At 39.3% G+C, this 18,164-nt stretch overlaps 1 protein-coding gene and 1 long non-coding RNA gene across 2 annotated transcripts; both read right to left on the reverse strand.

Moving 5' to 3' along the window:
- Positions 1–719: 719 nt before the first annotated feature.
- On the reverse strand, positions 720–8,932 carry ube2d4 (ubiquitin conjugating enzyme E2 D4). The gene is made up of 7 exons (XM_088298547.1): positions 8,640–8,932; positions 7,224–7,287; positions 5,145–5,176; positions 4,991–5,068; positions 4,762–4,867; positions 3,017–3,110; positions 720–2,934 (listed from the first exon to the last, which is right to left on the reverse strand). Exons 1-7 carry the CDS (start codon positions 8,661–8,663, stop codon positions 2,889–2,891), a joined length of 444 nt encoding a protein of 147 aa, XP_088154673.1. The 5' UTR covers positions 8,664–8,932; the 3' UTR covers positions 720–2,888.
- A 3,447-nt stretch (positions 8,933–12,379) lies between these two features.
- On the reverse strand, positions 12,380–16,522 carry LOC148344477 (uncharacterized). Its single transcript, XR_015846091.1, has 4 exons — positions 16,219–16,522; positions 14,926–14,965; positions 12,811–12,877; positions 12,380–12,733 (listed from the first exon to the last, which is right to left on the reverse strand). It is a non-coding gene; the product is annotated as an uncharacterized LOC148344477 (long non-coding RNA).
- Positions 16,523–18,164: the final 1,642 nt, after the last annotated feature.

Genomic DNA, 18,164 nt, shown 5'->3' on the forward strand with positions numbered 1-18,164 from the left:
CTTGTGGGCGTAGAAATCAAACATACCCTGCTTCTCCTATAACTACAGCGCACTAGTCCAAAAGTAGCATCATTATTTTATTTATTTATTTATTTTTGCATTTAATAACAACCCACCGCAAGTTGGAACCCGTTGCAATTACAGAAACAACCAATGCGATACAAAGCAACATAACACCGCGCGACGGTGCTGCGTACATCGCCCAAAGTAGTTCAGAAACGATATTACGCAGACATAACCACTCCAATTAAATCTATTTATGATTCATAAATGTATTCACTTGTACAAAGAACACAAGACACACTTAGTGAGTCGAAGGTGGCTGTATCAACCAATCAGGTGCCCAGTCGACTTAGGGAGAGCCAGCTCTCTGGCCTTGTGAGGACAAATTTGTCATCTGACTGTTGAAAGAAATAGTCTCATTGCTAATAATAGAGTTTAAATTACATCGTCCAACACAACTAATGTGGAGGCCATGGGGAGATTTGATTTGACATAAAAGCACATTAGGTTGAAATTTCATTAGACCTAAAAATAATGACAATCAAATGGTTCCTGCTTCTGATAAGTGTTTAGGCAAGCAGAGAAGCAAGGCTTGGGGGCGTCCATCTCCTCACTTGTTTTGAGTGTTCCCTTTTTTCACATCCCCTACATCTCACTTGCCAGCAGTTCACACATCAATACATTTCAAAATATATTACAGAAAATTGAAACTGACAGTAAATTGATTGATTTTATTCATGTTTAATGACAATGTCAACAGTTACCTTGTGTGGACAAAGAGAGGATATGTGGATGCTCAATGTTACAGTTCAAGTACAAGTTCAAAATTTAAGATGCATGAAAGCCAGCCCTGAAATTAAAAAAAAAATCTCTAAAGTGACCGAGCCATGACATCTAATTTAGCATTTTGACATTTAAGATGCTTTTCCTCTACTGTATATACAAAATGAGGGTTAAGGCTAAAAGTTTCATCAGATGTGTTAGGCAGATGAATTATAACAAAATCCCTGATATCTGGCAAGTGGCTGAGAGGAGGTTCTCTAGAGTGCAAAGCATGCCAAGCTGCCTATATAAACTTTATTGAGCACAAGAGTCAATGGTCACATCTCTCACGATGGATTGAGGCTGCATTCAGTCATTCAGTTGGAGCTTGAGGAAAAAAAATAAAAAGCTAAATAAACAATTGTACACAATCTAATCATAAAAAGACTTTAACTTCATTCAGTGTAGCTTTTCAAAAATCTTATAATATATAGTGTTTTAGACATTTTCCCTACAACAACAATAATGAATTTTGCAATCTAAAACCTAGCATTAAAGCTAATAAATGTTCATGCTTTGCTATGGACCATTTCGGATGTGTTGGATGACGTGTTTCTTCCACTTTCTGCTATGAAATCATTTCCCTTTATATTGGCAGCATCAATACATGGAAAAAAATAGCACACACTAACTAGTTTATCCAACAGTCACAATGTATTAAATTCAAACTATCATTATATGACACATTCCAATCATGATCACAGATGACATGAGAGAAGGCTAAAACTAAACGTTTTAAAGATACTACACAAACGTGGCAACCAGTCAATCTGGTCGGATAAGGTTGTTTACTCCAAATGATACCTGTGTAGTAAAGATTATGAACATGGAGTACTGCAGCTTTACATCACCTGAAATGCAAAAAAAAAAATAAATGACAATTTTATATTTAACTTAGCCTGAAAAGCATGACTTTATATCCACTTTAGGGCATCAACATAAGGATCAGTAGCATAAACGCAAAGTTGTTCACGTCCAAGTTTGTTCGTAAAACAAAGCGTGAAAAGGAGACTCCTTTCCAACGAAATGAACACTTATGTAAAACAAACATCAGGGCAGATGAGCATTTTTGTCAGCACATTTTTTTTGTTTTATGAACGTAAAAGTACAACTTGCAACATGGGATTCAGGCATTTTTCTCACCAAGTTTCACTGCTTATTACAAAGGCTGATGAGTGGGTTTCGATACCTGAGTAACTGTACTGAGGAGGTAACACATAGCTTCGCTACATGCCAAGAAGTAGCCATGATCATACCAGCAATGTCTTGTAACAGTAATGTTTGGCAGACCCATTATAAATGGATTCTCATACAAGACAACGGTATGCGAGCAATGACAAAATGTGAGAAAAATCCAGTTGCCATTTGATGGATGTGTGTGTGTGTGCGTGTGTGTAGGGGGCTGCAGAAGGGCAGATAAAGCTCCAGTGCCATTAACGCTACATGCTGCGATTCCAAAAGCAAAGGAAGATATCTGATCAGTCCTTTTTTTGTTACATTTTCACATTGTCTTGGGGTAGTGTTAGTATGTGCCATACGATCAGCCGCTGGTCATGGCACTGCACCATTATTGTGTTGAACTGGGAACATTCTGTCTCAATTGCACGTCGACCGAAACATTAGAACACAGAAAGGCCACTAAATCCATGGAAATACAGTAAGAGAAGAAGACATCCGGCGGGACATAGGCAGCAACCCAAAAATCAAGGTGAAGGTTGATTCCAACCAGTAAAACAACAAAAGAATGAAAGTTGTGTATGTAAAGCAACAAAGATGGCAGCGAGAACAATAGCAAGAGTAACAGTTTAAAGTCTTGAGTGTTGCGTATGGGCTGTGAGTATTGTCTGGTTTTCGCTAAGGGAGTGATTCCAGGAGCCCTTCAGGTCCTGCTGAGATCCAGACACTTCAAGGATAGCACATTGGATCAACTCAGCACATCATTATATTGCCGCCTTGTCCAAAAGGTTGCCTGTTGTCTCGTGTTGTTTTTAACAATGCCTCCAGTTACAAATCAAACATGTTTCTTTTCTTCTCCGTTTTGGATTTCCATCTCCCAGGCAACCTCACATTGCATACTTCTGGGTCCATTCTCTTGCTAATTTGTTGTACCTGCAAAACACAAACAGAATGTTCAGTCAATTTTCAATCTATCATGTTGAATGTCAACAGGCTAATTTATTTGTGCACTTACTTTTCCCTGTCTGCCTTGTATGTATGAGCGATCTCTGGCACCAAAGGGTCATCGGGGTTTGGGTCACAAAGAAGGGAGCAGATTGACAATAATACTGTGGAAATAATACACATGCAACCAACATTTTAATAGGCCGATGTGTGTTCATTATTAAGCTTAGGATACTTTAAAAAAAAAAAAACTCAGGCATACTCCAAAATCTTGACAAAAGTCTTGTCAGAAGAGTGGAAGGTGAACACAAAACCAACTCCACAAAGTAGTTGGCAGTTCTCCCAAAAGCATTTGGTCATTTCATTTCAAATTTATCCTGAATTCACATGTATGGATAAGTCTCGTCCTTTACAACTCAAAAGGCTTACATTGATTTGACAGCGTTTACAAGTTGATATTCTACTTCAAAACGCTACAAGATGCCTTAAAAATACAACAAGTGGATTATGTTACAGCTGGACTGTCAAGTGTACATTAGTCACAAGGGTACTGTAGGTCAAAAGACATGGTTACTTTAATAACAACCATGAATCTTAAATGTAACAAAAGGTCTCTGCATACACTTCAAGGAAGTGTTGATGTAATAATTTTTTGTGTTGTCGATTGTGGTGTCTGAAATGCAGTGCAGCAAAATGCAGAGCCAAGTGTGTGTTAGATCAAGAAAATGTTTTTATCGGTAAGAATTGACTGAACTATTGCTAACATAATGGGGACATCTTATCCTGACAATTGCAATATGTACTTCATATATAGCTAACATTTCTAAGAATTTCCTTCAGGTCCTAATGTATGTAAAGTATGCAATATTTAGAGCAGGTGAGGGTAAACTACGGCTCTAGAGCCACATGTGGTCCGGACACCCTTACGCTGTGGCTCTCCGTGACTTTGGGAGATAAATGAGTGGTAATTTAAATTTGGTTTTCATGTAATTTTAGAGTTGTATATTATGCTGAGCTTCTAACATTAAAATAAAACTTTTTCTTTTGTCAAATTATGCATCACAACCGCCAACCTGTGACACCAATTTTTCGCATCTACAATTTCCCCCAAAAATTTGAAATGTGGACTCATCAGACCCCAGAACACTTTTCCACCTTGCATCAGTCCATTTTAGACGAGTTTGGGCTAGATTCCCGGAACATCTCACGATATTATGGATCGTAGATGATGAAATCCCTAAATTCCTTGCATTAATACGTTGAGGACAATTGCCCTTAAACTGTTTGCCTATTTTCTCATGCAATTATTCACAAAGAGGTGAACCTCTCTCCAACTTTTACCGGCAATTCAGGGAAGCTCCTTTTAAACCTAATCATGGCATGCACCAGCTCCCAATTAGCCTAGTTCACCTGTGGGTTGTTATAAACAGGTGCTTGATGAGCATTCTTCAATCTTCTCAGTCTTTTTTTACCACCTGTCCCAGCTCTTTTGGAATGTGTTGCAGCCATAAAATTCAGTTAATCATTATTTGCTAAAAACAATGAAGTTTCTCAGTTTGCATATTAAATATGGGTTGAACATTTAGAAGTGATTGTTGTTTTTATCTACATTTTACACAACGTCCCAACTTCAATGGAAAGAGGGTTGTAGCGAAATATTTGAATATACATATTCAACACACAGAAATGGCTATGAAACATGAACCGGTGTTTTGTAAAGCATTTTTTTTTTTCATAGCACCTGAAAAGAAATCAGTGACATACCCAGTTGCTGCCAGATAGCAACTACAGTAGATCACGTTGATTGGCACTTACCTTTTGATACCGTTAGTGCAGGTGACCACTGTGATCGCAGAATATCCAGACAAATACTTCCATTGCTGTTAATATTAGGGTGGTATATTTTTGTTGTAAACGCAACCTGTAATTCAACAAGAAAGTTGTCAATTCCTAGCAATAATTATGATAGCAACAAAATAAAATAAAATAATAATAACTACTTAGTCTTTGTATTTCATGACACAGAGGGCAGATGGTTACTCACTTTTGGTGGTTTGAATGGGTAATCTGTAGGGAAGTGGATGGTAAGGAAAAACACTCCATTCTGATAGGGGCTGTCACTCTAGTGGAACACAAACACAAGCAGTTATTGCTTGTGTGGCATATTTCAAATACACTTATTCAATAGTAATACTTACTGGGCCCATTATCGTTGCCTGCCAATGAAACACTGAAAAAGAAAAAAATGACAACATTGCATCTGACGCGCCAATATATCTACCGCATGCAATACATATGGATTTGGATTAAAAAAAATGCCAGGTGGGTGAATGTACAATGTATTGTAGTACAGGTACATCATGAAAAAGTTTACGATTTTTTTTTTTTTGTCATTAATTTCAGAAAGTGAAACCCATATATGGTATAAATGTATTCTACACAGAGTGGAACACTTTAAGTCTTTATCACTTGCAAAATGATGATTAGGGATTACAGATTAGAGAAAGTCATGGTGTCACATCCTAAGCAACTAATTACCACAAAAACACCAAGAAGTTTTGCCAAGCTTTTAAATAGTCTCGGTCTGGGTCAACAGGCTACGCATTCATGAAGAAGACTGTGGACTTGACAAATGTCCAGAGGACAGTCAATGAGGGCACACAAGATCAGAGCTAGTACAGCGTTGTAGCCAAGCATATACCGGACAGAAAAACATCAGTGGAAGGAAAACGTTGAAAAAAAGTTGCACCCGAAAAAAGGAAAACCGCAGCCTAAAGAGGATTGTCAAGCACAATCTATTCAAGAATTTGGGGAATCCTCAAAGGCATACTGAGGGGTCGCGTCGGGAGATTTCTCGACATGGTCTACAATGTCGTATTCCTTGCGTCTTACCTGGGCTGCGGAGAAAAAGAACTGGGTTGTTACTCAGTGGCCCAAAATCCCTTTTTTCAGATGAAAGTACATTTTGTGTATTATTTGGAAATTGAGGTCACAGATTCCTGGAGGAAAAGTGGAGAGGCACGGAATCCACGTAACTTGAGATCCAATGTGAAGTTTCCAGAGTCACGTTATCAACTGGTGTTGGTCCAATGGGTAATTGTTGGTTCATAGTCAAAGCAGCCATCTAACTCTGCGACAGGTCACAGCGCCTGACACTTCCTTCTGCTGACAATTTGTATGGAGAAGCTGATTTCATTTTCCTGCAGGATTTGGCATGTGCCCACACTGCCAATCTTTTCAGAACCAGCTTCAATGACCAGGATGTTACTGTGCCGGATAAACCAGCAAATTCACCTGAGCTAGACTCCATACAGGAGACTGTCAAGAAGAAGATGAGAGACACCAAACAAACAAATGTAGATGAACTGAATGCTGCTATCAAAGCAAAATGGCTGATGCTGATGGCCTCCATGCCGGGGCCGCTCGAACTATTCCACCCAGTGTAATATTAAATCAAACAAGTATATTTCACTTCCCGAAAGAACTACAAATATTGAATATTTTCATGATAGTGTCACTTTTTTCCAGATGTACCTGTTTGGTGTACAGTCGAACCTCCTCCATAGCGGGTTCCCTGTTCGCATTCCCGGTATTTCTCTTTTTTTGTGTTATTAAATTGTATTTTGCCATTTGCCGGCATTTTGCAATGGTGTTTTGAGTTTAAATTCCGCATGCCATGATAAAATACCGGTATTTACTCAATCCGCCAATCAGAGCTAGAAATTGTTTTGTCAGCCGCTGATTGGCTGCTGTGCTCTGTCAGTACACACATCACATGCTGCTCGCCTTGCTGATCAATTCTACGTACTTGTTCTGCAATGCTCATGCAGGAACCTTTTCAATGTTCAATTTCAAAACATGACAAGTGACTGTCGACCAATTACGGCTCAGAAAACAGGTGAGCCGTGATAGGCTGTTACCTCAGCCGTATGCAACTGTGATGTCAGTTTTCATTCAACGCCAAGTGGAAAAATGGCCACCCTGGGATAGATAAAAACAGGTGGATTTTGTTGCTTAATTCATATTCCACAAAAGTTTTAATCTGAATACCATGTTGAGACGAGTGACGATTTTTTTTTTTTTACTTCACATACCTTAAAAAAAATTGCTATGAATATATACTGCATGCAATAACGCCTAGGGTGTATTTCTACATCACAGATTTAATTTATTGCGGGGGGTGTTATGCAACATAACCACCGCGATGCAGGAGGATTCACTGTATACTATACAAGATGTATAATAGAAAAACAACATGCGATACACTGAATTCTTACAATCATCTCCAAGTGGTCCAGCAGAGCACTGAGCAGGGGGGTCCCTCTGCAAGTCGGACAGCTCCTAATAGCAAACAGTTACCCATTAATCACACCAATATATTCATGTTCAATTGTCATATATATAAATTAATTGACAGCTGCGTTCTCGATAAAAGAACCGTTGCATGAATAATAGGGAAATTACTTTTCTTATCTTTGGGGCTGACACCAAATTTAAAAGACACAAATAATTCAATACCTCAACGCAAGACATGATTAAAGGAAGTAAATGATGTACAGCAGCAAGTAAAATGGAAGGCCAAAAAATCCTAAATAGTGCTCAATATTATCAAGATATTCAAATACCATGTGAGTTTGTCCAGGACTTTTTGACAGTCGACAAACATGAAGCAGGTAAACGTGCACAAGCCAATGCAATGCAAATTCTGCTTTTACAAAGACACTGTGAGGGAGGTCCTAAGATTGAACTGGTGTATGAAAACATGACATTGGGATTCTAATATCTGGGTTATCTAATTTAGGTGTAAAAGGGACACAATATTGGAAAGTAACGCATCATTAGTGCACCATTGATGGGAAAAAAAAAATCCATTGGTCTTGCTGTAAATGCAGGTGACACATATTACATCACATTAGGTTATATAGTTGTAGCTAATGATGAATTATGATGTTATATAACATAAAACCTAGACTTACTGTAACTTGTAATAAGACAATTTAGTTAAGTTGGCAATACAAAACGAGAACGTAACACATTAACAACAGAGCATTTCAGCATCGTCATTTGCCTGCTGTCTCTAACACTATTCAAAAACTATCCAGCAGTATAAAAATATACACACACCTTGGCCAACCATGCTGTCCCATTTGCCAGCCCATAAATGGAAACAGCGACACTCGGGTTCAATTTTGGCAACCAGCTAGCAGCTGTCATTCAAACTAACAACTTGCCTTACTCCTAAGACCTGCTTTGGCGAGATCAAGTAGACAGAAGTAACTAGATTAAAGTCATATACCGCACACGTTCTAAATAAATTAATAAATGACATTAGCCGATGCTAGTCGGTGAAATTGTGTGGGACGATTTCGTTTAGATAATACAACGTCAGTAGACTCGCAAATACTCTTATCTGCTCTTAAAAAAACCCACACAATAAAGGCAATATCTGAACACGGGTTAGTTCTTCTCAGTCAGCGTTACTGTGGCAACGCACATACGAGGCCAAAACTGGTTAACTTTAGGTTAGCTGTTCTTTGTTTGTATCTTCAAGCCGAACACCGTTAAAAAGGGAGGACAAGCGCATCAGGATACCGCAGCGACAGCCCGATTGTGATCTTACGCCAAACGGGTCCCTCATTAAACAATGTTGCAAAGTAAGAAAGAACAAGCTCGTGGAAGCATGAAACACTCACCTTCTGAATTCTTTTCAACGCCATTGCCCCAATGGCTGTGCTTGGTAGCCTGTCAGCTAACCGTTGGATATGAACATATACAATGTATGTTCGCTGATGGCGTAATTTCCAAATTACACCTTACAACAGGATGCGGGCAATCACGTCTGGCCTACAACTAATTTGGTGTTTTGCCTTCTGGCGCAACGTGGGCACCAAACATTGAAAATTTGTATTTTCTTTCTGTTGCTTAACCTAAAATTGACGAGGTGCTTGCTAGTACCCCGCGATCGTATTCTCGCCCTCTTGCAAGCAGGCGCAAGACTATTGGGGAAAACTCGCGAGACTTGACTTCCCCTTTCGGATTGATTATTTTACTATTTTTCGATTATTTCAAATTAATCGTTGCAGGATAGCTGTATATAATATTTGATTGATGGAAGGAATATAAATAGAATAGGAATATAAAGATAATACCAAAACAAGGCAGGTCATCTAGTAGGTTAGGGTTATGGAAGTTTATAAAGAATGAGTTACTGCCAAAATTCCCCTGACTTTATCCTAGTTATTGTCATTGGTCAAATACACTGGATCGAGAGTGGAGAGTGTTCGAACAAAAAGGGCCACTGGCCGTGAAGTGTTGCGTCAACATGACGAGTGTAGCCAAGTAACCACAAGATGTCACTATTTGAGAAGAACAAACAGACCGAGTCAAACTAGGGCCCCAATAATATACGTTGACATTGGATGCTATGTTCAAAAAGCAAATGCATTTCATGTCAGAATTACAACACAATGAACTCAACTATGGAGCCACATATTTTGAATTTGCTTAAATGCATTTTTAAAGAAACAAAGAGACTATAGCTGCTAATTCCACATGCTATCATTGTAAAGTCATTTTTCTCTGAGTCATCTGCATGCACTGGTTTCTGCACAGCCTTGTTTTTGCAAAGACCCATGAACTTTCCTTTATATGTGTTAAACAAGGGTGAAAAAGGACCTCTCATTATTTTAGTGAGTGTGTATGAATGGGCTGCAGTGTTCATTCTTCTTAAATGGCTGATTCAGTGTCAGGTTGAGGATCCTATCGTCAATGTGACATTGAGAGAGACCATTTTCCTTTGGAAAACTGAAGATTCCTTCAGATAATATCTTATTGTTTGCTCATCTCTCTGCTCTGAATGACCTGCCTGTCCTAAGGCCTTGCTGTAATCAGATTCAGCAAGCAGCAGAGGTAGCACTTTGGCTACCGAGGCCCTTGTGATGGAAGCTTTGGAACAACTGTTTATCAGGCTTTCAGACACATGCTGTTTATGCCAAGCCTTAGTTCACATTGTCAACCAGTCTCAATAGTGCCCTCTGGAAACTCTAAATATTGCTTGGCTTGGTTCTATTTACTTTAAACCCACATGTTTATAGTTGACACTCATGAGGCACTTCGAGGCATAAGGTGAATGCAACTTTACAAATAGTCAGTAATTAGTAAGTTATGTAGTTGTTTCCAAAAGTAAAAATATCACTGTCCCGTACAGGGAATTTCCCACCAACAGCTAGAACTTGAGTGTTTAGTTACATGACTGGTGGCCCAAGTTCTAAACTGATGTATGAGCCAAGGTGTGAATGTGTCAGGACCGGGACGATATGGGTGGGGGTGAGAGCCTAGCCGACCCGTCTCATGATGGCTATAGCCTGTAGTGTTGTAATTTGAGCCAATGGACTCAGCAGACCTCAGCGACGCGTCGTTTTGGTCACATGAATCATGCTAGTTCAATTGTATAACAGAAAGCTTTTCACGTTTTTGTGACAATTACGCTCCAACTCTGAGCACGAGTGTATTCTCTTCTCTCAATGGTGCTTTTCCCATGGTCGCCATGACAAAGCACATATTCTGTCATTTTCCAAATTAACTTAGATTGGTCTTGTTAATGGCCAAATTATCCAATAAAAGCAGAACCAATTAATTCTGAGCACAAGCTGGGCTCACAGGCCCAAGAGGTGTTCTACCTTAGGTCAGTGTATCAGCTTTCTGAGGTTTCTCCCACAGAACAAAGATCCATTGTTGTCACACACTAAGAGATATTTGTTCACTCCTTGTATCAATGGTCTGATTTGATTATACACTCAGGCTATATGTGCAAGTAGCACTCATGTTTACAGTGAAGTCAGCACTCTGCACAATCAAATAATTATTGAACTAAACAAGGGGGGAAAAAGTCTTTATGTGTGAAGCAATCTGTGTTTCATGGCTCATTTCCTTGCCTGTGATTTGATTTGGCTTGTCACTGTTAAGGTGCCCCTTGACCCAGAACATCTCAACATCAGTCCTTAAAATTTCACTTTGTTTTCGGGATTGAACATACGTGATCATTGTAATGGGGAAAAAACACCTAATGAAAAGATGGCCTCACAAATTCAGTTTGTTACACACCATGAGTTCACAATGCACGCATGGATGAATAGCACGCCACATTACATTACAAAGTTAAAAGTCAAAGATTTAAAGGGAGTACAGTAATCCAGAGAAAAAGTCTCAATCCCTATTTTGCACATAAAAGCACATGAGGTAACAATCAGCCAAAAACAATTTGTGGGGAGGGAGTGTGCCTCTCATAATTTAACACCAGAATCATTGTGGTAATTTTAGCTTTTGGAGGAATGTAAGAGGAATGATTAACTTTTGAAATACACTTGAGTTAAGGAGGAAATAGTGACTAAGTAGAATTAGAATGTAATTAGTTTTAAAGTGTAGTAATGTAATGCATTAATCAAAACGAAACAATGCTACATTGTCTCATGTTAGCAGATGTGATTTCCAAAGTCTGCCTTCTAAACTACAATTATTTTTAGGAATTTAAATGCTTCATGATCCAGTTCCATTGCCCCTGGTCCTCCCTTATCAGATGCGCATCATGTGGAAACCAGACAAACCAAACATATCATCATAAGGAAGCAGTATTCCTTTGCGGTGAAGCACTTACAGCCCATTCCCAAGTGTCTCACTGCACACTGACTGATGGCTTTTTGAAATGTTTAACTGTGCAGTTCATCCAATGAGTAATCCCCAGAGTCTCACCACCACTGCTCTATATAGTGTTGACTAACACATTTAGTGGTTATCATCTTCGATCAAATATGTTCCAGCTGTTGGTTTTTCTGTCGTCAATTTCAGGTTTTCCTCGTGAGGCGAGTTTCCTTGGGAGACAAAGGAGGGATTTCCTTTGAAACAGACTGGCTTTAGCAGCACCAACAAATAGCATGGCAGTGTAATTTAAACAGAAAGTGTCTCTAAATATGAATGCACCATATGCACTGCATTAAGTGTGAACAGTCTGGGAAAAAGAGAAAATGGGCCTTTTGTTCGGGCCTATGAATTTACACAGTGAATTGTGCACATATTGCTCGTGCAAGTGAAAACATTTGAACACATGCCAATATAAAATGTCAATGAAAAAACCAAGCACTATAAGTTATAACAGCCTTGAGGTTGTACCAAAATATATCTCTACTTGAAGAGAGTTTCAACAGAGGTTATGCAGGTGTCATCAATTTGTGCAAGGCCTCGATGTACCACACAAGACCTCAGTTGTACCAAAGGAATAACTCTGGAAGTGTGCTTAGCTATTTCTTTGACTTTATTGTATCTTTTTTGTGGCATGTGTGTGTCCAGATAAGATGAATATGAGTAGTATCGGTATATATTTAGCTATGTTTTATGGTTTTATTAAAAAAACTAATAAAAAAAAAGGTGCTAGATGAAATTTGGTTTAAAGTTACCCAAATTTGCAGTGATTTTTATTTGACACAAAAGGGCACAGACTCTTTTTTTTCCTGGAAATAAATGACAAATTACCATCGGATTTATAATCAGTCATAACCAAGTATTTAACGAGATGTCACAATACAGAAATGTATGCTAGTATGTGTATGTGTGTGAGAATGTGTAAGTAAGCGACTTGGACATAGGGGTGGGGGGTCGGCTGCCCATCCTGCTGCACAATAAACAGTTTGTTTCCCATGAGCACCCCTCATGTTCCTGTTGTTGGCTCCATCGCTGCTCACTGGGAAACGTCCTGGCGGCTATTGTCCAAAAGGTCAGAGGTCACAGGATGCTCCTAAAGGCCCAAAAGGGGAGGTAAGAGGTTGGATGGAGGAGTGATGAGTCCCGCTTCCCCAAGCACCCAATACGTACCTCTTAATAAACAAAACATGAAAATGACTTCATTCTTCTCCCTCATGTCACAGCAAAATTCCAGTCTCTATCAAGAGTTCAGTGAAGTAAAAACAGAACAATACTGAGACAAACTTTGTGGCATTGACCATCCCAATTGGCTTTAATGCTTTCTTTTTTTGTACCCGAGGAAGACTTGAGTCAAAAGTCCTAAAAAAAAATCCAAATATGGGAAATTCAATCCGACCAGAAAAAAATGGGGGTGACCATATCATTAAAATCGTTAAGAACAGCCAAGAAAGGAGTGATTGTATTGTACAGTCTTTACCACACAAAACCACAGACAGACCTCAAACACAGACTGACGCTAGCAATGACCCTTTTAACAAGATAGTGTAAAAGAGGCATATACTGTAAGTAGTATTTTGCAGCATGATGAATAGACATGACAGCAAACATTTATTGACGTTGAACAGAAACACCTTGATTGTGCAATGGAAATTGTTACGCCTTTCAATTTGACCACATTAATTTGGATTGTGTGCCACTTTGTGCTATAAATTGTGAGATTTAGTATATAAGACCATATTGTAGGACAGGCTAGTTTTGGGCCTGCAGCCTGCCTTTGGCCTCCAGGTGCTGGAGCAGTTGGATGAGAAGAAATGCTTTCCTCTACAAATTCACAAAGAGTCATTTATCTTTTTTTTACAGAGCCAAGCTTGAGCATTGAATGATATCCCAGATGTTTGCTGCATCACACTTGTATCATCCCATTACCTTCCACTGAAAAAAAATACAACAACATTATATTACAATATTTGCTTATGTAAGTAGTTCATGTTCTCATTTAGAATGGTGAAAAAGTCTTAGATTTGTTGTTCTAGCAATCTTAATATACCGTGCACATTAAAAAATAGTTTTAAAGGGGAAATCAAGGCATTTTTTTTTTTACAAGAATATGTTCTATGCAGTGAGCTTGTTATTGAAAAGTGGGCTATCCTGGCTGGGTGATCACTTTAAAAACCTCCTGGAAATGATCTTAGGCCAATTCAACCCCTGAAAAAAAATCACAAAACAATTGGCCTTTCCATGGCTGACTTTAGGGGGGACGTCAAGCCAAGAAAATGTTCTCTGTAGTCCCACTAGTCAAAATACGGCATTCTGACTAATATTGCGTTTGCGGAACACAAGTTAAGCAGTAAAATCCAGTCATTTTTGTCCATCTCCATTTTGTCATTTCTGTCAACTGAAAATGACATCACAATTGCTCATGGCTCGGCTAACGACCAATCATGGCTCGGCTTCGGAGGACAGGTGAGCCGTGATTGGTTCATTACTCGAGCCCTGGGCTACTGCGATGTGATTTTCTGTCGACAGAAAGTGACAAAATGGCCGGCCCCTGAGATGGCTAAAAACGGGCGGATGTTACTGCTTAACTCATATTCCACAAACACAATATTAATCAGAATGCCATTTTCAGACTCGTGAAGGCACATTGAACATATTATTGCAAAGAATGTTTGGGGTTGACTTTCCCTTTAAGAAAACCAATGTGAAGCCTTTGGAATGAAACTTTGGAATTTCCGCATATATTGGTCATAAAGTTGATTTGACATTCATTACTAGTCACAGCAATAAACAGTCTGCTTAAACAAATACCACATAAACAATTAATTTTGATTGCCCACGCCATATCAACATTGACAGTGTTGGGTGGAAAAGTATGTGAACCTTAGGGCTAATAACTTCTAGAACTAATCAGAGTCCACCAACCTGGAATCTTACAAATGTGATGAGATTGGAGGCGTTGATTAAACCTGTACGCAGAAATTTTGAGTTTGGTATTGTCACAAAGCATTGCCCAGTGTTAAACATGCCTTTTACAAAACGGCTCTCAGTAGACACACAATTAGGAATTGTTCAGTTGTACAAAGATGGAAAGGATGATAAAAGTATGCCTAAAAGCCATGATATTCATCAGGCCATGGTAAAAGAGATTGTCTATGAATGGAGAAACTGAAAGCACTGTTGCTACTTTCCCGAGGAATGGCTGTCCTATAATGATGAATTCAAGGGCACAGAACAGAATGTTCAATGAAAGCAAGAAGAATCTGAAAGTGTTGACTGAAGACTTACCGAAATGTCCGTCACATGCGATGTTAGCATGCTGACAAACCTATGGAAAGTTGAACATTGAACAAGAATGGTTGTTATGGGAAGACACCACGTAGCAAGCCACAGGCCATACAAAAAAACAAAAACATTGCTACAGGTGTGACGTTTACAAAAGAGACTCTGATTGTTCCACAGCATCACTGGCAAACCATTGGGTGGACAGGTGACACAACAATTCATCACATTTTAACTGAAGACCAGTGACTGGGGCGTCATCGGTTGGGGCTGCTTTGCCACCTCCGGGTCTGGATGAATCGCTCTTAGTCGAAAAATAAATTCCAAAGTTCATCAAGACATTTTGCAGGGCAACTAAAGATGAACTGAAGCTAATGAGAGGGTGGCGTCAACAAGATAAAATGTGGAGTGGCCCAGTCAGTCTTAACCTATTCTAAGATGCTTTGGGCAAGAGACTGATTCACATCGGACACATGGATGTTAATTAACTGAGACAATTTGGGAAAGAGGAATGGCTTCCAAAAAAAATAAAAAACAAAAACCATTCCTGGTTGTTGTGGAGGTCTGGTTTGCAACTACATGACTGTATTGTATTGGTGCCAAAGAAGGGTCAAACAGTTGTCTCTTTTGACCCTGAAGTGCGATGTTTACATGTTATGCTCAGCACAAACATGGAAGCATATAGGGCCCTATTTTCATAGACAGGCGTATAGGCTCTTGCCGAAAGAACCGACACATCTTCATTTTCGTGCCGGGGCAAGTCTGGTTTACTGTGTTTAGGAATTTGGCAGACCTCACTCCACCTCGCTGGGCATTCTGGTTGACTGAGTGCATTTTCTATTGCACGTCTCCGGCCCATGTGAAAATTTGGTGACAGAAACTAGGCTAGACGTTAGACCAGCTGAAGCCAGTATAAGTTGTGGTGCAGATGGAGGAAGGCAATTTTGGTCATTTAATTCTGGCTCAGGCAGATCGATTCTGCGATCAGCGGTGTGGTGGATGTCATCATATTTCATTCATAAATATGACAGCAGCATGCAACAAACCCTCTAAATCATTGTAGAAATCAATTCATTGAATGCATTTTTCTTTTTATTATTCTTATCCATCCATCCATTATCCAAATCACTTATCTGCATGATGGTTGCGGGCGTGTTGGGATCTATCCTAACTGTATTGGGCAGTAGGCGGGGAGCACTCTGGACTGGTTGCCAGCCATTCACAGTTCACACACAGAAAAACGACCATTCACACTCACAATCACACCTAGGCACAATATAGAGTACTCAATAAACCTACCTTGCATGTTTTTGTAATGTGGGAGGAAAGGGGAATTCCCGAAGAAAACCCACGCAAGCACCGGAGAACGTGCAAATTCTACACAAGAAGGTCGGTGTCCAGATTCGAATCCTGGAATTCTGAACTGTGAGGCGGACATGCTCACCTGTCGCTCACCATACCGCCCTAGTATTGTTATTCCTATCCTATCATTATTTTTATTATTATTATCTTTCGTAAGATTGAAGTCCTGATATTCAGAGAGACAAGAACACTCGCGCAAACATTTGCACTATAAAATGTAACTCCATTCTGATGATGGTGCTGATGTGTAGAAAACATTGACTATTTCATTGAATGGAATTATTCTCGTCATGTTTGCAGTTTAGTTTATCAAGATAATATTATTATTTTTGTCTTGTAATATAATTTTTTTTCATGATATTACTTTCTTCTCACCGAGTTACAACTCCCATTCACGAGAGTTACGGCAAAACCTTCACAATGAGTGCAAAGCAACAACAAATTACGCAAAAAAGGTAACTAACAAAAGCCTCTTCAAAACAAAAATAGAATGGATCAAGCATTAATGTGGTCGTTGTTAGTTTCGTGGTCCACTCGCCTGACTTTTGTACGGGCAGCGTGGGATCGGTGATCGCTCAGTGACAGTGTTTGTGTGTGCGCTGCGATTGGCTGGCGACCAGTTTAGGGTGTAGTCGAAGTCGGCTGTGATAGGCTCCAGCACCCTCCTGCGACCCTGTACAGGATAAGTGGCGTTGAAGATGAAACACACACACACACACCAACAAGCATTAATATGTCATTGTTAATGTCGGAATTATTCTTATTGTTTATTGTTCTGATGTTGTGCGGAAAAAAAGGAATTAAAGAAGAAAGCCTTTTAAGCAGAACTATACACATATAACAAACTGTGCAAAACACTTTTTTTCCTGCTCATTGGGGCACAAACTATGTCACATTGAGCAGAAAAAAACTAATCTCCCAAAGTACAATAATCATAACTGTAACGTCAGCATTATATTTACCTCTGTAAATGTAAATAGCAGCAGCATACCCAGTTATTATTTATTCAGACAATATTTGATTATGATGATGAGTAAATTTTGTTAGCCGGATATGCCTAGAGTAACACAAGGGGAAAAAAATAAGATGTTCTATTAGTTTTAATGGCAGTGCGGGGAAGTAGAATTTGAATATTATAATTATGACAAAGCTCCAGAAGCTTGCAGAAACAAAGAAGGTTAAAAAAAATTTGCTTACAGCAATTATAGTACTTGAGCCATACAAACAATTACACTACACGACTACATTGTTGTATATTTCCATTGTTGAGATCCTTGCATTTGTGAGGACTTATGTCTGATGTAAAATGAGATGATAGTCAGTGTAACATGAGAAACAATAGACGCAGTGCACAGCGGTCTTCACTTTTCAACCACAGGCAATTCTGATCATAATGCTTGTAGTTTGAGTTACATGTCATGAATCATCCTCTAGGCCTGACCCTCACCTTGTCCTGCCCTGTCATATCAGGTTAGGATACAAGGGCTGAGGGACGTGACAGCTGGAACTGCTTCGAGCTTCTCTGGAACATTTCAATGTAGGAGAGACACGTGTTGCCATAAAAATGTTTCTGTGAATGATATCAGTAGAGTGAAGCACAAGAGGTTGGTTGCAGGACTTGGATGTGAGCTGCACATTTGCAACAGTCATGTGCCATCTTTTGGACTGACTTGTCATGTCGTCTTTGCTTTGTGCAGGACCTCATCTCCAAGAGTGTTTCGAAGTCAGCAAGAATGACTTCTGGCATAAATTGCATTGCACTCTCGCCTCTCAGTCCATCTCAATATGATGGGGTTGGTTTCCGTTCTTTATGAGCGAATAAATCTGACCAGTGCCAAAGGAAAAAAAAATTGATTAAAATTCCCCATTCGCTGTCTTAAGGA

The sequence above is a fragment of the Idiotropiscis lumnitzeri genome, chromosome 1, assembly GCF_059441095.1.
Source record: "Idiotropiscis lumnitzeri isolate Australia: NSW breed Sydney's pygmy pipehorse chromosome 1, RoL_Ilum_1.0, whole genome shotgun sequence".
Lineage (NCBI taxonomy): Eukaryota > Metazoa > Chordata > Actinopteri > Syngnathiformes > Syngnathidae > Idiotropiscis > Idiotropiscis lumnitzeri.

Bases quoted from the DNA above. Each gene is read 5' to 3' on its own strand.
- ube2d4 (XM_088298547.1), bottom strand. From the start codon at position 8,663: ATGGCGTTGAAAAGAATTCAGAAG. The intron at 7,288-8,639 runs GTGAGTGTTTCA...GTTTGCTATTAG, and splicing joins CGTTGAAAAGAATTCAGAAG to GAGCTGTCCGACTTGCAGAG. The intron at 2,935-3,016 runs GTAAGTGCACAA...TGTGTTTTGCAG, and splicing joins TACAAGGCAGACAGGGAAAA to GTACAACAAATTAGCAAGAG.